The sequence below is a fragment of the Lethenteron reissneri genome, chromosome 15 (assembly GCF_015708825.2).
Source record: "Lethenteron reissneri isolate LAM-NWPU_2019-01 chromosome 15, ASM1570882v1, whole genome shotgun sequence".
Lineage (NCBI taxonomy): Eukaryota > Metazoa > Chordata > Hyperoartia > Petromyzontiformes > Petromyzontidae > Lethenteron > Lethenteron reissneri.
The window spans coordinates 7,145,927-7,171,382 of NC_083793.1; the positions used below are offsets into that span (position 1 = coordinate 7,145,927).

At 42.9% G+C, this 25,456-nt stretch overlaps 1 protein-coding gene across 1 annotated transcript in view; it reads right to left on the bottom strand.

The window, feature by feature from the left end:
- LOC133342647 (ELKS/Rab6-interacting/CAST family member 1-like) overlaps nt 1–25,456 on the bottom strand; it is a 189,971-nt gene that overhangs the window by 43,940 nt on the left and 120,575 nt on the right. The window contains 2 exon segments of the mRNA XM_061551931.1: nt 9,645–9,758; nt 14,483–14,630. Of these exon segments, the coding sequence (XP_061407915.1) occupies nt 9,645–9,758; nt 14,483–14,630 (262 nt within the window).

Here is a 25,456-nt window from a genome sequence, read left to right on the forward strand (position 1 = left end):
TATGTAGCTTTGATGGACTCGTATTTGAGCAGGAAAAGTGAGGAGGGTATTGATGATGGTGGTGGGGAAAAGGTGCGGTAGGGCTTGGGGAGGTGGGGGGGAACGAGCAGGGGAAGGGGGAGCGACGGGGTTGAGAGGGGTGAGAGGGTGAACTTATGCTTGTTCCGTACACCCGGCTCTGAAATGCCACATGTGAAATATGTAGGTCTTCTCCTAACGTTGACTTCATCCGCATTGTTTTAAACACTGCGAGGTTCTGCGTTCGCTTACCACCCCCCCCCTCTCCCTCCCTGCGCCCATGGTGAGTGTCAAGCGCACGTTAGGCACTGCCCTTTTGAGTCTATCCTGGCGATGAATGGGGACGGGGACTTGCGGGCGTGTGTGGCCCTGCAGGCTTTCCCGTCTCAATTACTCCAATGCAGGGTGACCTCACAATTGTCGCACTGAGCCGCTCTCGAGCCAAGAGCCCCTTGAATGGCCTTTGGCAATCTTCTTTTCTCTCAATTAATAACCTCCCAGAGGCTCTGCCATTTCCATAACCTTTCAAGTGGGGGCTTTGATGTGAAATGATTTGCCAAAAGCCACCCGCAAACTCGGCCTAAAATGGGCTCTCTCTCCTCTGTCATACGCCCGAGCCAGAGTTCACATATTGCACTGAAACAAAGTCATCGGAGCGTTGATCTCAAGGATTAAAAAAACTGCATATTCAATAAGCACGCACACTTATATCTAAATTCTGCACTTTGGCGTGTGACTTACAATGTTCAACTTCAAAGGAATATGCAAGTACGATAAAAACTTAGGACAACAAGTTGACCGATCAATCAAAGAGCAGTGAAAAGCAAAGACTGTTACTCCGCAAAAACCTTTTTACACCCGTGTGCTCTTAAGCGATCAGTCCTGCGAACACGGCGCGATTCAAATGCCGATATTGTGACAACTGGTCAAAAACACATGAAATTTAAGACCACATTTCAATCCCATACATTCCTAAAGGGCAGCTTTGGCAGCGCAGATGGCTCGTGAGATATGTTGCTACTTTGCTTTCCAACTCCTGTGTTTGGTGCAGATACAGCACAGAAAGTCAGATTGGGCTTTTGGTATTCAGAACTCAGACTTGCGTTAATCATTGAGTTATCTTGAAAAAACGTCCACAATTTATACCCAAGCAGATAACTGTCAAAAAATGTGGCGATTTGATTTGGATTGTCGCAAAATTACTCAATGAAAAAATTCTGGTGTAATTATCGCCAAAATAACTGAAAGCTCTATGGTTTACAAAGTCATTAGCAGGTCTATTTAAGATGTGAAAGAAACGAGAGGAAATACATGTTTGTTTTCATTGGACACAATTTTCCTGATGGATGCCAAAAGCTGTTTAACGTTTTATGCCGAAAGATGGAAAAATATTTGTGTTTGCACTGCTTTTATACCTGCACGCAGAAAAATTTGAATATAAAACTATAGCAGCAAAGCACACACATGCATCAGTTAACACAAGAGCTAAGAAGACAGTGTTTACATTTACGCACGCCACAAAGCAGCTTTGAAATAGGACGAAAAAAACGAGTACTTTAAAATGTTACGCGAGAAAGTGATAAGTTAATGGGTTTTTTGTATGTAGAAAAAAAACAAGGACATGATACTTTAAAGCAATATATATGTGTGCAAACAATATTTGAAGTATATATCGAGTGTAAAAATGGTTTGAGAATGAGTTATTGGAAGCACGGAGTCACATTTATCACTTAGTAATAAATATCATAATACATTTCAGCTCTTTATATCAAGCCACTGCTGGATGAATGCCTCCCGTGCCGTGTCAGTCATTGAAGTTGTTTTGGCCATACTTCACCAGATTGGTCAGTGTGGTTTGGTGTTGGTGAAGGGCAGGGGTGGGGTGGGGGGCGGAGCATGTTAAAATATCACTTCGCCACTAATATTAGCCATGGCCGCCAATCAAACTCGGGTTCGCTGGGCATGTTGCACAATGTGTTGATCCACCGTGGCCATATCTCGACACCGTATTTATTTGCTACGATCGATTCACTTGCACCGAATCCTAAAGTCTGTGTAACATATTCCATTATGTACGTTATGAGGGCTCAAAGATAAGACTATAGATTGGCATGGATTTTTTTCTTATTTTTGCACATCATTATGAAAAATGTTTTTTTTTACAAATGTTGCATATGTATATATGTATGGTGTGTATAAAGAACCCCCATACGCACCATGGGAAATAGAAAGCCCTTGATTGTAGAGTGAAGCCATTCATTTAATAGAAGACACTACGGTTTTGCCGTAATGGTCATATTTCTCCTTCAAATAAGGTAAAAACATTTGTAGGTTATATTGTGAAACCAAGCAGCAACCATAATATTGGAAAAAAAATTATATTGACAAAGTATTTACTTGAACATTTATTTAAAAAATAAGTTAACCAATTCTGTTGTTTATAACAATAGTAAAATCCTACATTTGGGCAACATTCACAAAGAACTCCATTGGTATGGTTTAATTTATATTGCTATTGGAAAATTTTGTTTTACTCCAACACAAAGTACTGGGATTTCATTTCTTTTTGTTTTACGGTGCGACAATTTCCAAAAGAAATACATAAAAAACCACCCCCCTTCGCTTAATCACTGACTTGAAAACCTTATGGGCCAGTCTAGACAATGCATTCTTTGGCACACATTGGGCAAATGTGCATCTCGATGCATACCGCTGGCTCTTCCAAAGACCGTCCATCACCGCTAAGATTGCCCCGCCATAAAAACATCACGACTGGTTAATTTTATTTTTCCCGGACCGTTTCCCTACGCAGTTTTGCTCTTTCGCACCGATACCCTGCGCCATGAGATGGGCGATGTCGTTTAAGCACGTGACGTGCCGGTCGCTCACGCGGGTCTCCGCCCGGTTTGAGAAGCCACCTTCCGCGGTGCCAGCAGACCTCGGCGCTTTTTCTGTTGCCGAGGTTTAACAAGCGCCGCGGCACTAAAATAGCAGGGGGAACCCAATCCTAATCCTCGCCGCAGCAAACGCTCTAATCCTTCTGGCATCACATTGGAAATGGTCAAGCATACCGGGTGGCTCGACACACCCATTCTTGCAATCGGCACAAGCTGGTCTCTTTAAAAAGGCAGAGGGCCCTTGTAAAATGAGACCGAATCCATTCGTATCACATCTTTTGGGCTTCACGGCGCATCGCCAGGTACAAAATGCTTCCTTCGATTTGATAAAAAAAATGCATTGCATCGACCTGACGCACTCTCCTGGTTTCCCTAATAATGACAGATGCGGTCACACTTTACACGAGGGTTTTATGTTGTTGCGTAACTCGTAGTTATGCTTTGAAATAAAATAAGTCAGCAGGTCATCCTCGTTTTGGCGAATTTTAAGATCATTACCAGATATCACAATGGGTGAGACTGTTTTTCATTCAACACATTTTCTTTCAAATCCGTCGCCAATCAACGGATACCCTTCGATGTGGATTTCACTCAATCGTGACCTTTGCTCCACACAGAGTTCCATTATGTCCCCGAGTACACCCAGGAAATAACTTTATTTTACTGAAATGAATGAAAGCCCTTTGTAAATGTGCCACACTCATTATACCAGCACTGATTGGGTACTGCCCCAATGCTTCAAAGGGTATGGAGGTTGGGGCCCAAAGCTGAGCACCACAAATCTAAGTTTGCAGTTGGCCCAGCGCCAATATATCCCTTAACTGGAATGTGCGAAACCCATTATGGGAATTTATTAAAATGGTGAAAACTAAACTTAACCAGAATTTCCGATGCCAGTAATGTAGCGACAATAGCTATGATCAGATAAGAAAGGCCATCAAGCCTAGAGGGACGTGCTTTATTTTTTATTCCCACGTGTGTTTACCGAATGCCCTTCACGGCATTGGCCATGTACTACTGTCTACAAGAAAGAAAGAAAAAAAAAGGAAATAGCATTGGGTCAATGGAGATGAAGTCTCATCTTATACACAACACATAGCGTCCTAATTTTTGTGGCATTTCCAACATCCTGTGTCGAAAGCGCACAACATCAATTAAGTGCCTATTCAAAAATGGTAGCCAACATCAGCGATGTTTTTCAGTAATTAAAAGTGAGTCAGGAAATGAATTATTTCAAAACACGAGCAATAAAACATTTAGATGGCTTTTTTTTGTTCCTGTCTCGCAACCACTCTCTTCACGTTATGTTGTGTCTCGGTAAAAATGACGAGCGTTTTTTTTTCTAGACAAGTAACCCCTGGCCCTGACGGAGCGACAAGCCCAAGGTGAAGGCATTACCCCCACAGTCAGGCACGCTGACAAGAAACAGGCCTTCATATGGCTTCATTTTACAACGTCAATGTTTATTTTAAAAACTTTAAGTCCCACGGTGGACGCTGCATTTGCAGGTAAGCGGCACTTGTGGGCTGCCCATCATCTCTTAACTCGTACCGTTTATGGGCCCACGCACCCCTTCCCCTCCTGGAATTGTGGCCGACTTAAAACTTCACGGGACATTGTTTAAAGCTTTGGCATTTCTTTCATAAGTTGCAACAAGATGAGGGTTTTCTTTTTCTTTCTTCCATCCACGATAGTATTATCATTCCTTTATTTATTGCACATTCCATTCTGTTATTGACAGTGACTAATGTAAACTTAGAAAATATGAAGCTCCATCCTCCAACGTACAACATGAATATAAAGCACACATATTTGAATTGTTTTTTTTCAATCTCAACATAGCATAGCTCCGCAAGACCGCATACAGGCTTGTTTAAAAGAATAATGCTTTTGATTTGTATTGAAGAACGTCAAAATGCAGGGCAGATGGGTTCATGGGACCATACAGACAACACAATGGTTTTGCCAGCATGGGACACAGTGGGAATTCAGACGACACACCAATGCCTAGCATCCTCTCTTCAACGAAGGCCGCACTTTCCCCACCGTGTCCCGTGACACGTAGGAAAGTGTGACGTCCTCCTCCAAGCATGACGAGCAAGCAAAGAGTGTTCGTGAGCATGGGCGGTGGGTGGGAGGAGGGGGGCTTGGGAGGCCAACGTCGCAATAAGTACACGAGCAACGTGAAAGAAGCATGACGGACAACACGGTCACAATGGCTGGGGGGGGGGGGGGCGGCAAAAGATAGACAGAGTAGGAAAAGTGACACATAGAACAGGACCCCACACCGACATGCAGCAATCAGTGTTTCCTGCAGGAACAGCCAGGGCCGATGTGGAGCCGTTGGCCGAAATCCCCCCCGCACCATTAACTCGACCACCCGCTGCCCGGTGCAGTGCACGTCAAAGTGCTTGAGAATAACCACACCTCCACCCCGTTTGGCAGCCCTTCACTGCAGGAAACACGGTGTTCTATCATTACCACCACCGTCACCAGCACCGCCACCAGAAGTGACATGGACACGACACGACACAACATGAATATGACCAACAAAGTCCGATTTCTCACCCCTCTGAACACAAAAATGGGCACTTTGGCTCCTTGTGTTAGCAGCTATGCCCAAATGCCCTCCTCGTCATCCTAAAGGCGTCCGAGAAAGCAGCATGGAAATACAAACGACAAGACCACAGAGTTAGAAGGAAACAGACATCGGTCAATAAACAATATTTACACGCGCACCCACAACTGGGAGAAAAAAAAATCACTGTTGGTGAAAAGAAAGGGATTGATGTTTTCGATCTAATTTACCAAGACGTTGTGTGTGTGTGTGTATACTGTACAGGGTGTCCATTAAGAAAGGTATCATCCATTAGTAAATGATTATAATTAGATGGCAGCTTGAACCGAGTGGTTGAAATGTTTACGTCAACATATTTGTGACAGACAAATATGTTGACAATCGGGGACATGGTGAGCGATGGCCCATCTCTCTTCCTTGCACACCCAAGGAACGAGAGAAGCAATGCAAACGACGGCAACAGAAATGTTGGCCAACACTTGGGACTCGTGTGCGTTGCCACGAGCCGTGTCGCCAGCATTGCGGTGGTAAAGCTCGGTGGTGACGCGGCCCAGCGGTATAGCCGCAGAGGTTCATGGTTCGAATCCAGCCGCCACCCAGGATTCGAATCCAGCAGCGACCCTGGTTATTACTGCAACGAGTAATAGCCATAATAATGCAGTGATTCAATCACAACCAGAAATACTCACTCGGTGTTATGGATGAGGCGTGTATAACATGGACAGTCAGGGAGTAAAACATGCCCTCTGAAAAGGGATTGGTTAGAGGCAGGAAATTGAAGGGATTGGAGGAGAAATACGAATGCAAAGAGCGGGAACGGAGGATGATTGACAAGGTGAATGGTTGGAATCCGTTATAGAAAGTGGAAGGTGAACGGCTGGAGGAAAAGCAGGCCAAGGAACCTTCGGGGCTTGAGGGATATATAAAGAGGAAGCAAAAGAGTTCGGGATGCGTGGGGTGAAGGGAATCCTTGCAGACTGTGTCTCTCTGTGTGAAATAAAGACTCCTACTGTTGCAGACTATTGTCGGGTGTTACTACAATAATAATGTGCAGTCTGCTTCGCAGTGGACGTTAAAGACCCGAATGACGTAATTCACAAGAGCAGGCCATTGTGTGCTGGCGTCAAGGTCCAAATTTGGCACGTTGGAAAATTACACCGCAAATTACTCAATTGGAATTAAAAGCCCCCACCAATGCCCCAGACCACTCTTGCAAATTAAACTATCCTGGTCTCTTGAGTTCTCCACATGGTTAAACAAAAATACACTTGAACTTGCGGAGGTTAATATCGATAAAATAGTCATGCAATAACTTCTTTATATTTGCAAATTTGGATGAGTGTGGGTGCGTGACATATTTTATTGACCAAGGTCAAAATGCTGCCTAATTATGATTTAATAATGGATGATTATAAACACCATGTGTTTATGTTTGGCGAAACATCAATTCATTTCTTTCCACTCAGCAATAGTTGTTTTTATTGACCAATACATATGTACCGAGACATATCCACACGTACTTAGCAAAGTGGCGCTTGTCAGTGCGCTTGCAGAGACGTGATAGAGATCACGAAATCACGTCGGAACAATGTTAAACAAACTGGACACCGTTACACGTTACTGAAATCAAGGGGAGCCTTTGAAAAGTCCCATTGACCATCACAAGCAGTACATGTTCACGTCGTAGAAACAGACTTCACAATGCATGGCACCTCCATTCTGTGATGCAGTGCAGTTGCAATTGTTGATTTAATGCGATGAATTTATGTTGAAATATATAAAAAATCAATGTGTTGGCTTCAAAACATAAAAAAACAAGTTACATTAAAATTCTGACAGATATAGTGTAATTTTCATATGTTATATGTATTTAGGACAATACCAGTGTTAAAGATTCTATCAAAATATACAAAGCACTGCCATTATGGAAACCTGCGTAAAAATGAATGCAATGTATAATAATACTGATAATTATGGCTCCCAGACAGGATTTTGGAATGAAAAACCACCATGGAATTGAGAAACTCGGTATCCAGTGCACCCAGAACAAATCACAAGAATTCCCCCAGTGTCAAAAAGCCACACATCGTCTTAAAGGCATTGTCAATATCATTACAAAAATATATATACAACGACTCATTATGACACTGCTCCACATTACGACATAGAACACCGTCCATCGTGCTACGACACTATAAAGCATGTTCCCATGTCACCGAATGCAATGATTTTAACCATTGGGGATGAAAAAAATAAATCATTGCCATGTACAAAAATTCCCCATTTTAGCACAAAAATCCATGAGGGTCATGTGGAGGGGGGGGGGGGGGTAGCTTGAGCAGTCGGACATAGATACCCACGTGAATAAACAGCCAGCGCCTGGCACAACAGCACACTGGGCTACCCATTGTCGCCCCACCCTATCCCACGGCCACAGCTCGTCACATCTCCACGAGCTCACGTACGAGTATCGTTTGGTCTCTTCGGCCCAATCACCTTTTGCCCGTTGTGAATCCCACATTGATCGAAAATGTTAACTCGAGTGGGGTGGGGGGTGGGAGGAGGAAACACCGCCAAAAGAATTAACCACAGAGTTCTCATCCCTACCCCCAGGCAAATATGCCAGTGTGCCGGGACATCCTGCGCTGCAGATCACCTGCATATTCGTGGGTCCCACAAATACCTAGCGCCCCACCCTGTCCACTGTGTAATGGGGCATGAAGGCAGCAGCAGCAGCAGCGGCGCAGCGCGTAAAGTAGCTACAGCATGGATAGCCCTCACGATGAGTCTACGGCAGGGAGCGCACACTTACCTCGTCCGTGTCGGTTAAAAACGAAACGCTCTTTGTCTTATGGGAGGATTTTATAGCCTAAACCCCAACACATAATTTTGCGTGTGTTAACAAGTGTGTAAGCACCTACTCAATGAGCCTTTGAAAGCACATCAATTTGAAATCCATCACGCTATATAAATTCAAAAACAGCCAGGGCACATATGCCGTGCGGGCTTCCCATGCAACCTCTATAAACTCCATTACAACTGAACGGAGTGCAATTTTGGAATTTACTAGAACGCGTACTGCATTCGTGAAGAGCATCGTGCCACAACATGGATTTCTTAACATAATTTGAAACCCCAAAAATTATTTAATTGTTCCCGGAAAGCCAATAATCCGGGCATATTTTACTTGATTGGTGCTGTCCGTTTCTGGGTTGGTCTAGGATACAAACACATCTTTGACCCCCTTATTTATCCATTAGAAACGTTAATGACTTTTGCTAAGCTATGATCAAATACCATGAAGGCAGGTTGCATGCGACTGAAACGATTGCATGTAGACGTCTCTGCCATCAGAGATGTCTGAATACAAGCAGGCGATTGAGTTATGCTCGTGTGAGAGCAATCTGGTTTTGCAACGGAATGCTCCCGTGTGGATGCGCATAAATACGCAGTGTACATTTGCTGCGTAGGTTATCGATTCTAAATGAATTTCATGCAATTAATTTGTGGATTTGAGAAAGGTATATTTTTCTAATTATTTTGGTTGTCATTTGTACCGTGTATTTACGTAATCGCTCGCGATATGCAACTTGTTGTATTAGTCGCGAGTTCACGAAGATGATGTTTGTGGTCTCATCGCTGCCGTTAAAACATTAACAGTGAGAAGTGGCTCAGGAACTATGGAAATGAGTTGGCACTGATGAGATCCTGGTTTCAAATCCAGGTAGTCACCCATGATTAAACTGCGGTTTCAAGTGTTAGCAAGTGAATGGTCTCAGCCCAATCACCAATGACACAAAACAAATATCAGCTTACATTTTGCTTATTCAAGCAATAAGACAATCAAGCGACATTATGGCTTGATTAATACAATCTTTGCAGGGCCTATGTATATATAAATATACACATATGCTTCTAGCATTCTTTCAAAGACGTCTATTTATGAAGTAGTGCTGTGGCGTCATCTTCCGAGGCCATTCTCTGACGCGGGGTGAATGGTCTGCTGACTGAACATATCCTCACAATCCTGCAGCTTACGACATGCCACGAAGGGCAACATGAAAATATGAGTGTAAGGATAACTAAAAGCAACATCAGAGAGGAGGCGGCACATGCCAAGGAGGCCCAGTATAAAATGCAACATGGCTTACCTGGTCTGGGGAGGGCCTGTGGTTGGTGTTTTGAGATTTCCCTGGGTGGTGGTGCCGATGATATTGGTGGTCATCTTCATAGTTATCTGCCATGAGCTTCATTCTGTTCTGAGTCTGAAATCAGACAAGCCACAATGCAACGTGTGTTGCATACAGATGAATTCTACTTACAGCCCCACCATCAGAAAAATAAACACAATACTGTGAAAACCATTTTCACACTCATAATTTGTTTTGCATGTTTACATTATTTTTTTTACATTTTCTCAAACGAAAATAAAACCATTGCTTTCATCTGTGTGATATGGTTTCATAATTTTGCAATATTTTAGAGTGAGCTGAAGCCTTCCACAACATTGATGGCGAGTAATAATAAAAATTGTAAATAGAAATTTTTTTACGTTGACATTAATTGTGGAAAATTATATAGATTGTTATATAAATAGTATTTTTGTGAGCGATTACTTTTATGGACACATTATGCTAACAAATTAATGTTTATCAGTGCTGATACATTTAAATATATTACAAAAGACATTATTTCAACGTGGCTGAATTTAGACATATGCGAAAAATCATTTTCAGGACCTAAATGTATAGATACAAAAAAAAATCGAAATATAATTCTGCAAAATTTTGAATGCCTTGTGATTAATTTATGATAATAAAAATCAACAATAGAGCTTATGATTTTATACAATAGGGCTTATCATGCAAATATTTTTACACATTTGTTTTACAAAAAAAACCTTTCCAGGTATATATAAACATTACTGTGCACAACCTTTGCATGATACAGCCCTGCAAGCATAACAGATTTATTTGCATTTTAATGAAGCAATATTTGATAAATCGTTTAAGCAGCAAAAAGATCAAACTGCTTTCCTCCACAATCGTCATCATGATCATCTGCCGCTCGTGTCAACGAGATGACAAAATTTGGCACCATTTATTCAGCAAAAAAAAAATCGCAATTGACATTAAACAATGGTTGTGTCAACTCGCTGTTGGCAATTTCATTGTTGGCCTCATTCTTCATTTTTTTTTCCCTTTTACCATCTGGTACATGGCATCTGCCAAAAGACATTCAAACAGCAAGGCCCCCTCCTCCATCTGCAATGGTGACAAATAAAGACCGACATTCACAAAAAGCCTCTGTTCAAACAGTTTCCCTGCAAAACAACCGCGTCAATATTAATTTGTTTTCCGCATTCGTTTGCCAATAAAATAATGCGAGTGACTTACTAAAAACTTTTTGAAACAGCCTCAGGAAGAAAAAAAATACATTGGCCTTCCATATCGGGTACCAGCAATCGCACCCCCTCCAGAAACCAAAGTTGGTATTTTAGCTACATTTACCAGAGAATTGCATCGGATGTGCGTTTATTAAAGCAGAGCCCTATTTCAAATGCTATACGTATCCTCGACATCCACCTGTCTGAATTGCGCTTCGGGGGAATAAAAGTCCCCTGGGGACTGTAGAAGGCTGACACGGGGAGGGTTGGAGAGATTCATCCTCCTCTGTTGCGTTATCTGTAGTGCTGTAGGGTCGTTCGCTATTCTCTGAATGCATCCACTGTATCCCGAAGCCTTTTATTACTCAAGAATGCACGACAGCACATCCGACCGCAACAAAGCGGGCGCCCGGTGCTATTTCCATTCCTCCATTTATTTGGCCAGCATTCTTTGGAAGCAATGGTGGTTATAGTAATTGTTATCGTGACAATAAGGGTAATGATAATGCTGCTAAATGACAGCAAACAACAGACGCCTTGCAAGGGATACTCTTTGATAATAATAAGAATGCTTATACACATATATACCTACGAACGTAAACATGTGCGCACAAGAAATACAAAAGTCGCTCCAGCGTATGCCATTTGAAGTAACACAACGGCACTAAATGTTTTGTAAATAAAATGTCCTCCACATTTTGCACGAGCTACCCGATGCATTTCTCTTCTTCTGTATGGCAGAGCTAAATACCAATATCAAGGTCTGCCAGTCATGCCGAGGGCTTCTTGAGAGTTGGTGTAGTTTTTTTTTTATTCATCTGTTGCAGGAGCGCAGACTAGAGTGGTTTACCATATGGTCCAGAGTTTGGCTTCCATGGCCACAATTGTACTCCTGTGGCATGCCTTTAAGTTTCCATCAATGAAAGAGATGTGCGCATTGGCCTGTTGATGTTCTGATGATGACTCCAGTGTCTTTGAAGACTGCTAACTTAAGGCCAACAAGCAGTGGAGAGCTGGCTGGAGTAAGGGGTCTGTTAGCTGGATCAGACAGCCATGCATGAGTAGGTCATGCTATCGTAACCTCTCTGTGCTACTGTGAGAGGAACGTCTTGAACAGTGACGACGAGTCAGCTGATCAGGTGCCCTGAACTCAACTGTGACCACAGCTACGGCCATACACGCTACTACGGTTGCCGCGATATGGCAATGCCACGAAACATCATACGATGTTAGATCTATTACCGTTTTGCAAAACGTCATATCATCATTATGGTTGCTCATTTAACGTTTCTTAAATATGTTATTCCCTGATAAAATGTGGTAGAAATAATTAAACATACAAATACATAATTAATATAGAGATAATATCGATTCAATGAGTGCTTTGCTAAATGTTTTCCGAAGCAAGAGTGATTGTGATAATGTTAGCATTATATTATTTAATTGTATTCGTGTGATTGACAAGCATGTGCATTATAAGTATTAGAGACTGTGATGATAAGAAATAATTATGGCAGGCAGAGGTCGAGAGAACTGCAGTTGAAGAACTTCTAAGTCATATTTATCCACACTGGAAGCACGACAAAGCATTAAAAAACAATAAAAGCGCAAAGCACGATTAACAAAGTCACGCTAAACTAATAGCGCGTCGATGTTCATATCGTGATACTGTGGCAAGACCTGCGGGCGACACACAACTGTGCCAGGGTCTACGGAGCACAGACATTTAAACCGAACCGGGAATGCATGTGGCTTAAATGAAAGTCGCACCATGCTGGCGGGAGCAACAGCTTTACAGAAGAGACATTAAACGTGCTCAACATTCACAAATCGCGGGTGTTTAACGTCTGGAATTATTCCAAAACACAGACCAACATTACATTTAAGTAAATTATAGGCTCCACAGATGTCTGCAGATCACGAGTTTACCTTGCATACACTAATTCCACACTAATTTAATTTATCTTAAGTTACATTTGATGAAATAAGATATTAGTATTATGTTGAGAAACTAATTGCTTATTTTTAATTTGTGCAGTACACTAATCCTCGTATTTTTTTTTATACGTGTACACACTTACCTGTGGCACATGGAGATTGTGTATATAACGTGAACAGTTATACAATGAAGTGGCCGCATACAATATCTGCCTTTAAATACAACTGAGCAATACAATTATTAAACTATGCAGAGCTCGCAGATAACTTTGGTCATGAACAACATCATCAGCAGCCATGTTCAATCCACTTCTGGATGAAACCCTCCACAAGCCACAACCCACAATCTTGCGATGTCATAATCTACGGAGTGTACCTGCACACAAACGGATTTAATTGCTCCAAAAACTGTTCAAGTCAGCGACAAAACCAACATCAAAAGTAAAGTGAACGAAACATCTACAAACCTATCCCTCCACCGTAATATTGCGAAGGGATCCTATCCTCTAAAATGTGGAACGTCTGGGCAGGTTTGAGAGCGGATGTGATCGGGAGGGAAGTGTGTGTGTGTGTGTGCATGCTAGAGAATTGGTACAGTAGGGGGCACAGGTGGTGCATCGGCCAGTCATCTCAGTCAGTTGACTCCTGGGTCTGCCCCGTGACCTCCTGCCGGCGGGCGTTAGACACTTCACGTGGCCTTAACGTGCACAAAGCCTGGCACAAGCGCCGTGGTGACGTCACCGCCACTTAGTGGCGAATGGCGGTTGTTGTTGTTGTTGCTCGGGAGTGGACAGCATTTACGCCAGGCGTTCCGAATTGAAGAATGCCATCTCGTCTTGAGTGGGATTCTTTGTTTTAAGCTGAAGAATGGCAATGCTCAGTGTCTGGGGAAATCAGGGCTAGGTAAGGAGGCTTGCATGGCTTTCCAGCAGCTTCTTGGTGAGATGCACACGTGAAAATAATTACTCACAATGCACACATTAGTTTTTACCGATGCTAAGTACTAAATTGTGCATTGCCCTGGTTTTATGCGAGTAACACAAGTGCAAATGAACATGAAGCGCAGCGGAAATAAATAAAGGGAGGAAGAAGAAATAAAAAGCAATAAAAACTTTTTGCATCAACACGAAAAAAACCAGGTAGCAAAACGAGACTGACCCCAATCACTTTCAACAACCTCCATAAAAAAGGTTAACTAAAATGAGCAGATGTTGCACGTGTTTTTGTGCCGAATTAAAAATGCTCTCATTGCGCAGGAAATTCCAGCTCATTACGCTTACTTTGATGGGTGGATCGAGAGCAGCATTCGCTCACGAGCGATGTTTGCCCGAAAACATCTGGAACCACCGTCTTGGGCATGGGGGGGGGGGGGGGGTGTGTGCGGGGCCCAGGGGTTTATTTTGAAATGCCAGCAAACTAGGCTGAAATGCCTCCAATAAATTCTCTTAAAAAAAAGAATGCGCGCGCGCGCACACACACACAGGGGTCTAAACAGTGTTGCCGCTGAAATGAGGCCTCCGTGCCCATGTGTTGTTCTGTCGGCCTTCACTTAATGACTTCTGCGAGACGAATCGGGCACACGGGGGAGCAGGGGGGGGAAGGGCAGTGTTATGGCCTGCAGAAGGGCGGCGTGGTGTGGTGCGGTGGCTGGGTGGTCGGGAGCACCTGCTGCTTGAGCTGCTGAACGAGCCTGTCCTTTTCACGCTTGAGGGCCGCCACCTCGTCCTGGGTCTTCTTTTTCTTGGAGGCCGACAACTCGAGCAACGCAATGTTGGCGTCCTTCTCGCTGATGGCGGCCAGAAGGGCTTCTTGCCTGCGAGGCACATTCGCGGGGTGTGCGGATGGGGACACGGGGGGGGGGGGGGAGAGAAAGCAGATTTGGGGGACGATGAGACGTAACAAAGGAAGAGAGACGTTTTTAAAGGGAGCCGCGGGGGTTTGCAAGGAGGCAGGGGTAAGGAAGGCGTAGCACAGGGGGTGACATGGAGGGGGACCGCAACAGAGACGTGGGGCAGAGTGAGATATGAGAGAGCGATAAGGAGGTAGGGAATGACTTTAGTCACCTGTCAGCAGTTCAACCAAATGCACAGCAAGTCCAAACAAGCCATTGAGCTAAGGCTCAAGTTCTGTGGCCTTGAAAAACCCCACTTCGCAACCTTTATTTAAATAATATCGCAAAAAAATGTGCAAGAATCCACTACTTGACCAATGTTTAAAGTTGGCGTAAACAACCACCACGGTACTGGGTTGTGCAGCAGTACGGCCTGACACCTTTGAGACACCACCGCTGACAGCTATTAACAAGTAGCTTTACAAAATACGTTCCCCGCTGGATCCAAAAAGACACAAACACAGATTGGATGTCTTTACTCACAGTGGTAATGACTACACGGGTGCTACAACCTCCCTACAAACACAGACCCCCGCAAAAGTTCACAAACCACACTGCACAGGAAACCGGCTGCATTAAGACTTTTATAAACCCGCTTCCTTTCGGTGCAAACCGGGGTCAGATTTATACGCGCACGCGGCAAACGGCCATTCATCCGGACTTTCCCCGTCCGCTTGAAAGGCTTTGGGCCGACAAGGCAGCTGTCCGTGTCGTAACTCACCGGGGATGGGCACGCAGAAGGGGGTCTCTTCTGTGCGTGTAACATCAGGAGTTCAGCTAAGTGATAAAGCTCGGCGTGCGACCTTTAATGGGACCGACCGCAACTATGAAACAGATACACCTCACATGGCGCGGCGGTGGGCTCCCGCTGCGCCAGTTACAGGGGGCCAATGTGAGGGCTTAGGGAGCGACGTTGGAGGGTGGGGAAGGCAGGAGAGACCCCCCCGAAACTGTGCGGCGCAAGACAAAAGAAAAAAAATCCACAGGAGGAGAAAGAGCTCACGGCACGGCCCGTGTGGTATAGATCACGGGGCTCTTTTCAAGGTGTTAATCCTTCCGAATCATGAAGCTTGGCTCCCCCCCCCCCCCCCCCGCATGTGAAGAGAGAATATGATAATGGCTACCTCTTTAACTGCCCGGCTAAGAAGAAAAAGTCAACCAGAGTCAATTATTTATTTGTTTACTAATGTCTTCGTTTCAAGGACCGCACAAAGGAGAAGAACAAACAAATAAAAGCAGAAAAGCTTTAGGGGGGTACTTAAGCTTCACAATGCAGCAACATGACAAACTGTGAAAATATGAAGCTTTCCAGGGTAACCATTGGAGAAAGCCTTTTTATGTCATTGTAAATTTTTGGAAGGACCTCCTCAGTGATTGGCAGACAGCGCACAGATTTTTCAGATACGCGTGGTTCAGGTTGCCTGCTAAGTAAGCCTGTTTAATGTGCGTTCCTGCAGCATAATCCATTAAGATGTCCCAGCCATGCAATTCAATATTTGTTTGTTTGTGTATCTTTATTTATTTGCGCAAATATGCCCCATGCACAGAACCCACGGCGTAGTATATTGAGATATTTCTCGTTGAGCCAACTCATCTTTGCACAGTATCCACAATTCAATTGCTTGCGCACTTCCAAAGAGCCACTGTTTATACAAAGAGGACTGGCAGGAGGAGTTGGGAGGATATTTACTGTGAGACCATAGCAGTGGCCGTCACTACTCACAGTCGTTGAGAGAGACACCCATCGCTGTATGTGAATGGAGAAGGAGAAATCTCCACAAATTTAAAATGTTCCTGCTACGACTATATATCATACTTTATTTGTTTACTAAAACAACCGACTACCAATTGTACCATGGCCAATTTATAGTTGAACGAGTGTATATTTTATTTGAATATTTATTTAAAAGAGAAAGTAGTTTGTGCTTAAATGTGGGTGAGTATTTAAGGTTTTACATTTCGTACGGGGCTGTCCAGGAGAGAGTAAACACACCAGCGATCATTCAAGGGAGAATGCAACCAAGGCACCCATCATCTTTGTAGTAACCTTAAAATTAGCTACGTAATATGTGATTTACTAAGGACTGGCAAGCGAGCATTGCTTTTAAATGATTGTAATGGGGAAAATGGGCTAAGTTTTTTTACTATGGAACAGTAAAAACAAATCATTGTGATTTCATCTCATACTGGCACATATGTACAACTGCCAAGAGGAGACATAATTTAATAGAAAATAACCAATATCACTTTGAAAAAGCATACAATATTGACAAAGAAGTAAATGCAATAGGAAAAATGGTTTCAATGTGGCATGGAAAGTTGTGGCAAGCTAGTCTCAGTGTTGCAGATATTTTAAAAGTATTTGCTTTTCTAACCGATTTTTCACAATTCGCTTGAAAAAAATCCATGCACAGCCCAACACTATCAACTTAAAATATATTCTTGGTTCATCTTCTTGGTTCTTTCGGTAAAGTCACGTAGAAGGGAAATAATAAAATAATAAATAATCATTATTTTAATAAATAATAACCAAGAAGATGAATCCCTGCAGTCACGAAAGCTTTAAATAGAAAAATTATTGGTTCTTTTGGTAAAGTCACGTAGAAGGGAAATAATAAAAATAAAACAAAAAAATTATCACGACGTTTCGATTGCAACACAAGCAACCGTCATCAGGTGTGGTTTTGTGAAACGTCGTGAGAATTTTATAGTGTAATATATTATTATTTTATTATTTCCTTTCTACGGGACTTTACCGAAAGAACCAAGAACATGAATTCCTGCAGTCACGAAAGCTTTAAATCGAAACTTTAAATATGTTAAGAAAGCAAGGAATCGTATTTTTTTATTGTAAAAAAAAAAAAAGCTTTTCACTAACCACTGAAGCCAATCACATGGAAAAAAGTGCCTTCATGTGGTGACATGCTCTGCACCATTTGACTTGTGACATATTCTAACGCAGCATAACAGAAGCGGCAGCCTAAAGCAGCAGCAGCAGCAGCGTCGCTAGCAATTAATGTAGCGTGGAGGGCCAAACCTCACAGAGCCTATCCTCCTAAGGTGACCGGGCCATGAACCCCGCACACACACACATTGAAACTCAGCGATGATATCAAAATTAGAGGCAGACAATGGGGGGTCCCCCTAATTGTGCTTTTTACTCTGGACTCTGAAAGGGCTTCTTTTTTCATTTGTGTTTACCAAGCCATTATCGGGTTTGCTTGGCTAAACAAGCAGTGCTTATTAGCTTTGGGCCAGGAAAGAAAGGCAGGTCTATGCTATGCAAAAAGGCCCACCAATTAATATGCATTTATTATAACTGCTGAAGGTATCATACCATGCAGTGACTTAATTAGCTTTTTCTAAAAAGAAGTCAGGCCACAATGTGCATACGTAAATAGAAATGTGCTCTAACACACAACCATTATAGGTAGGGCTGGAACAATGAACTCCATCCCTGGTGATTTTACTTGAATTATCAAAATTCGAGGGTCGTAATTAAATTCAATATATCTTTTACCCCGTGGTGAATGTAAGCACCGGTGTGGCTGTAGTTCTGACATGAACTCAATAAATACGATGTATATGAACTGAAAAATATTAATTCTTGTACGCACGATTTGATGCATTACTGCAAGCTTAATAATCGATATTAATCGATGCAATGTTCCACCCCTAGTTGGTGGTACAAGAAAACAGAAAACATAATGATGAATACCAAAAAAACACAATTGGTGCAGAAAAATCCCAGCTAATCTTTCTGATATGCTCATTATTGGAACTGGACAAACACCCCTCCTGAAAAGCATTACATCTTTGTGACGCATTTAAAAATTACAATAAAACTATTTGTGACATGCAAACTTTACGAAATAGACAATAATTATTTAAGGCATGGAGCACGGGCTAGCAGCGGGTTCCCCGTGTATGCCAGCCTGCACCAGTGTGGCAACATCCACTGTGGATGCGCGCATGGCTCTATTAGCATAACCATTATCTCAGCTGAAATCCCATGTCGCTTTGGATGGAGCCATAATACTGACATTCTAATGAATGACAGCAGGTGTCCCATGGTGATAGGCGAGAGTCATTCAATGTGCACTACGTTTCTTTGCTTGTCCTTCGAAAAAGGTGGATGCCCATTGCTACACGTACACTACACCAGGCTGTATCCCATACCCAGGTTGAGATTATTAATAATGGACCCAAAGAAGACGTAAATTGGAACTGAATGAGCCACCGAGACATTCAGGCACATTTTTGTTGGCTGGCAATTTTTATTTTTAGCCACAGCTACCCAACAATTCTGTCTAACTGGGGCTGATAATGAAGCACCATTATTTGCGGTCAGTCTGCATTTTTTACAGTAATCAGTTGCAATGTTTGCACAGCAATTAGCAAGGCTATCTAGAATAATTAACCAGTAGTTAACCAAGGCATGCTATTTCCTGAAAAGCTTAAGGAAAGGACCAGCATACAGATGTCGTCGTTTTGGCATGCAGAGAATGATAAAGCATGTAGTGGCACTGACAACACTTGTTCCTACGACTGGCTTCTCTGGCTTATATGCAACAAATTATTCAGTTAAATGGTCGTGACTAATTTCAAGCCGAATTACCTCTTTACCTTCAGGCTATTTCTTTAATTGTAACGATTCTAAAATAAATATAAAGTTGGCTTGGAATCTAGCATGCGTATTTATTTATCTATTCATTTCCTTATTTATTTACAACTTGGATGATAATCTCAGTGTGTATTAAGTATTCCAAAGAGGGCAGTGATCTGAAGACATGGTCAAAATAACAGACACAAGGTGATTTAAAGCTTTCATGACTGCAGGGATTCATCTTCTTAGTTCTTTCGGTAAAGTCACGTGACTTTACCGAAAGAACCAAGAAGAGACACAAGGTGGTTTATATTCAAGGTATGTCCCCGTGACATTGGCTAGGATTAACATTTTTTTATGCCTTGAAAATGAGGCTACTGAAAGCGAAAGCAAGTTATTGATTACGATGTTGTAAACATATGAGATCACAGTTATTTGTGTCGTACAAGCTAAGAGAACAATACACAATGCAATGCGGTCTCCCAAACTTACACGAGCACGCGCTTCCAATACATCTCTGGTACTAATAGATTTTCTAAACAAAGCACTGCTTGAAATAAAGGTTAAGTAAATCTGACATTTTTCAAAAGTTACAACTGAAATACCCTAATATGACACATGGCAACAATTACAAAAAAAAGTCGAGGGGGTAGTATTACACATTCACAGGAAACTTAAAGCGCTGGCCTCGTATTTTTCAAACAATATCTGATTTGGCTTAGGGAAATTTGGTCAAAAACTGAACCTGCAAAGGGGTTGGGACGCACTTTATATATATATTTAAAAAAACCCTCCATGAATCTGCACAGCTGCGCTTTTTGGCATATGCAACACGCAACTCGTTTGGCCTGAGAACTTCTGTTTTTTAATGTCAAGTCAAATTTCTAACAATTATTTACCCTCCTACATATTTCTTCGTCAGGATAAAAAAAAAGTGCTTCACTGACGTGCTTCTAACCAGTGTTTATTATTACCTATCCATCAAGGTGATTTATCTAAATACAAGCGATTCTAATTTCATTGCTCGATAACACACTACTTGCATGTCCTTGTACACCCCTCTATAAATAAAGCGTCGTGACCCAGCAAATTGCCTCGCCATTTGACTTTTTAAATTCACACTAAATAGGTCCCACTGCAGTTATAAAATTTAGGATAAAATATCTTGTTCATTAAGTTCGGTGAAAAAGTGCAATTTGAATGGCAAGCATAGGTATACTTTCCTGAGCAGGGGAAATTGGGTTACAGTTTTCAAGTTACGGTATTTAAAAAAAAGCATATATATTTGATTTAAATTGAACAAATAAAAGAATTTCATGAAGATGTAAAAATACTATGTTGATTATTAGATCGTTGGGGGAGCAATCAAAATAAACCCCGACGATGATTATGATGCAACGGCAAAGCATGCGAGCATCAACAGCACTGAGCCATAAAGGCCGCTGCGCAACACAAAACCTGAAGAGAACACGAGCTTGCACGGGAACACCTCGCCGAATTGGTGACCTGGAATGTCCCGCATCTTTTCTCACGTATAAAAAGGCCCCTTTTCTCCATTAAGAGTCCAAAATGCGTCTCGAGCAGACGGAGAAAGGGGGCCGAGTGCGAGGGAACCACTGGAGGAGATGGCAAGAGGCTACGGCTAGGCTACGACAAACACTTCACATCTTTGTAGCCAATCAAGCGACTTACACACAGCTCAGTGAATCATATTCAATGAAAATTGGGCTGACAGTCTTTTGCTGTCACTGAAGTACACTGCGCTTACCTGTAAAGCTTAAAATCCATGACATTCCACGCAAACCCCGTTTTTTTACAGCCCCCATTGGAGCGAGGAAAGAACACTGTCTTGTCATTTGTGGAATTGCAAGGGCAACGTCTGTCATATGCTAAAGGCAATATCAAGAGCGTGAGGACCAAGAGGACCATTATGTGGACTAAGCAGATGTTTAGTTCATTTACTTGCGTCTGGTTGGAAGTGGAGCATTTGCTTGGACACATTTTTTGACCAGGAGACGAGCTCCATCTGGTACCAGGAACTCGCTGACAAGCAAACGTCACGTGGGGCAGATTTTCTGCACTCCAATGCTTACCTACTCGTAAAATACAAAAATACCTAAATCACCATTTACTCAGCTGCCTATTAATGATTTTACCAAGTCAGGATGACTCCATTCTTAGGAACATTACAGAATATTGGCAGGCCCATAAAACACAAAGAGCTGATGTTAAACATATCAGAGCAGTAAGGAAATTGTGTTTAATTTTGTTGAGTTGGCCACGACTAGACCGGTTGACATTAATATAAGGTCATGTAAGACAACGAGAGCTGGGCAGAATATTATTTTGTTGAAAATTAGTTTTTGATTTTATACCATTCAAAGGGCAATCAGTTCATATGGAGGAGCACGGTGACTTGAGAAGGCATTCATCCAGCAATGGATTTGACCATGGTTGATGACGACGATGTCTTACTGTCCTGTTTGTGATTTTTTAAGAGATGCAGAATCCATTGAGAAATCTCATATAGCAGCGCACCCCATGTATCAGAGAATAGTCCATGGAAGAGATCATTCACAGGACTTCTGAAATAAAAAAAATTCTTAGCACAATGAGGACACTTTCTCAAACATTTTGCAGACACCATTTTTTTGCATAATTGTCAAACTGGTATCGTTAATTCTCAGAGCTGTACTTTAGCCAAAAGAAGTGCGAAACCAAATGCAAAGCCATGTTTTTGTTTGCTCCATCATTGGCGACTGGGCTAAGACGATCAATTCACTACACTTAACAACCTGGTTAACACACAGGCAGCTGCCTGGATTCAAACCCAGGATATCAGCGGTGCAGACTTAGCGCTCTGACCTCCGAGCCACCTGGGCCACCTTGCTGGAGCAGAGAAGGAAAATTAATTAGCATAGCGACTACAGTGAAGAAGGGGAGGTCATTTTGAAGACAGACCTTGAGCAAACGAGGCATGCCTGGGGGCATCCTGGAGGAATTAATATGCAACGGAAGCGACCCACTCAAGTTAGGCTAATGCCGGCTTGAACATTCCAAGCGGCAAAGATGAGACCACCGATTCATGACGCAATGAGTAGATGTCAGTGTCATAGGATATGATAATCAGATTTCCATTCACTGACTGTCATCTTCTATAGAGGCTAGGGTCATCATCATTAGACAATGTCTATCCACTGCTGGATGAAGGCTTCTCCACACCGTTGCCACCCATCACGGTCCTGCGATGGGCACAATCCATCTCATTCCTGCACATGAGCCGATTGGACTCGCTTTCCATGGTGGTTAACATTCTGCTATAGCTGCCATTCGATGCTTTCTGCTGTGGCTGCTGTGGCTGCTGTTCCACCACTAGTCTTGCCCATCAGCTTCAAGTGATGTGCTCTTCCCAAACCCACTTAACAGCCAGCATGAGGTTTCCAATTCGTATTTCTTCTCTGATCCCCGTGTTCATATTTCTGCCTCAGTGTAATTCCAAGCATGTATGTCTCTATTATTCGATCTATTTTTTTTATCATTGTCCGTGTTTTTTTATTTACGTCACAAGTGGCAATATGCGCATCCCAGGGCCACACGGCTATGCTGTTTTTCATTACCAAATTGAGTTTCAAAAAAGCACTTGGTTCTGTTTCTTGTTCACCACTGCGTTTCATAAAATGCATCCCAACCCACCCTCAATAATTGCCCAAGGCATACACAGCCTCCGGTATTTTTTTTTTACCCGTTTCACCCAATCACCATTGCATCTCCTCTTAAGTTCAAGGCCACCGAACAGCATGATGTTGTATCTCAGCTCTGCATCTTGCGCCGAATAATCAAACAAACTCAAGAACAAAACACCACCGACATCTACAACCACGAAAAAACGATCATTCGCTTCCAAACGCAGAGCGTTGATTAAAACAAAGAGCTGACACGTAAGCGCACATGGCGGGGGCAAAAAAAAAAAAACCTCATCAAATTATTTCACAAGGAGCGTAGAAGCACAGTGTGGCCAAGCACGCACTGCCAGAAACTGAGTGAGAACACACGGCTTGCGTGGCGACATGTCGATGCACGACAATAAGCAAAGGATTACGTGAAGCATCTCAATATTAAGTGAGCTGCATGAGTGACCAAGGCCAGATGCTGTGGATGGAGCTGCCACAAAGGCCGAGTGTGTGCGTGTGTGTTTTTATCGCTCGCAGTGTAGTGGGAGCCGAAGCATGGCTCTTATCTATTTATTTAACATGCATTTTGCCAAGATGGTCTTAGCAAACGGCTTAGGGTCATGCACGTCTTTGCGGATTTAATAGAGAGCATATAACCCAGACGTGAGACATAACAAATAAAGGCGAAATATGTAACAAAACAAACGGCATATGGGTCGGCTCGATGTCGCCATCGAGAGAAACGTCCACCAAGTTGTATTTTCCTTTCCAAGCGAATTTTAAAATTACATCGCATTTTGTCGCCAGAGACAAAATAGCTTCTTACGGAGACTGGACACTGCGGGTCCTTAGGGCAGTTTAATTGCACCTTGGGGACAGGTAGACTCTCCTATTAAGACATTTTTAAAGTTAACTCTTGGGGCGGAATTTCACTGTGCGGGGGGGGGGGGGGCAGCAGCTGCGATACCCAGTTCTGCCTCAGCACTCCGCTGCAGCATGAAAGCGATTTACGTGCAGTCCAGAGCCAATTTGATGAAGGTACAAAAAAAAAAGATTCCTTGAAAAGTCCAGCAGCCATGTGTTTCTCATCAGCGCTGCAAATTAGTGGGGCTCAGCTTAATTAGGCCTGGCTCTGCCTACCTCTGTCCACAGGACTGCTTGAGAAAGGTAAGAGTGTTCCTCCTTAAAATATTTGGCAGGAGAAAGGGGGGTAGATTTTTGGGAATGGGGGTGGAGAAAGCGGGGGGGGGGGGGGGGGGGCGGCTGTGTTGGTTTGGGGTGCTGACCCAGTGCCATCTGTTGAGCAATGCCGCCCTCTTTAAGCTTCGGACTTTGCCTCCTTTGTGTCTGCGGGGGCCCATGCCGTTTGCATTTAGTGATATGAATTTACGCTCTCTCCCGCCAACCCCCTTGACCCCCCCCACCCACCCGAGGAAAACAATAATCCCACTTTCGTGGTGTTATTGAAGGGCCGCATAAAGGGGTACCCCTCTATCGGCATGTCCATTTAAGCCTTGCTCGATCGAACCATAAGCCTCCATGCGAGACAATTGGATAATACAAAGTACAAAGAAAAATATGCAAACAAAATAATAGTGAAATGATAAAATAAAAAACTGTGAGCAGAAATCCCGGATAATTCATGTTTGTTCAGACTAATTGTATTCGATATCTGTTTAACTTCTGGAGTTTTCAGTCGACATGCCACCCCGGTGAAAGAGCACGAGATAGAAAATGAAAAATTTCCCAACCCGATTTAATAACGCACGAATTACATCAGTCCCGCTATGTCTCTCACAAAGTAAATAAACTGCACTGGCTCAAGGAGAAGAAAGCTAAATATTACCTAGACAGAGCAAGCACGCTATCCTCCATTACCACTTCTTGTAACTGTGAGACATTTGTTTATTAAGTGAGCAGCTGGAAAAATGTTGATCTTTTTTCCCCCAGCTTCCTCCAGTTTAGTAGCCATGTCACCCATGTCACCCTTTTAATCAAAGCCACGCTTGTATCTCGCATTGTGGCCCCAAGTGATGTCACGAGGAGGCAGCACACGTCTCTACCCCGCCCCATGATAGGCACCGTCCACACTCTCCGAGTACGCATGGATGCTTAGAATGCCAAAATTACCAGAAGCCAATTGAGCCTCACAAAAATCCTCAGCCTCTCCCCCCATTGAGAACCACATGGTATCATTTTCCTCAAGATTTTGTATTTTTATGGTCAACAAACTTGTCATGATTGCAGCACAGCTGTACAAACGGTTAAGACATTGTTAGTCTGCTGATTTTAGACGATCCACTGTCACATTGCATGCTCCATCTAAACCTATGAAGCCTTCTGTTTTTTTAAATAGATGTATATTTGAGACCTTAGTGTAATCGTATTTTCTAAATAACAAGCGATAACGTCACTCTGGAGATTGATTTGTATGACCTAGCATGTTTTCCAGTGCATAAAGAAATATACGA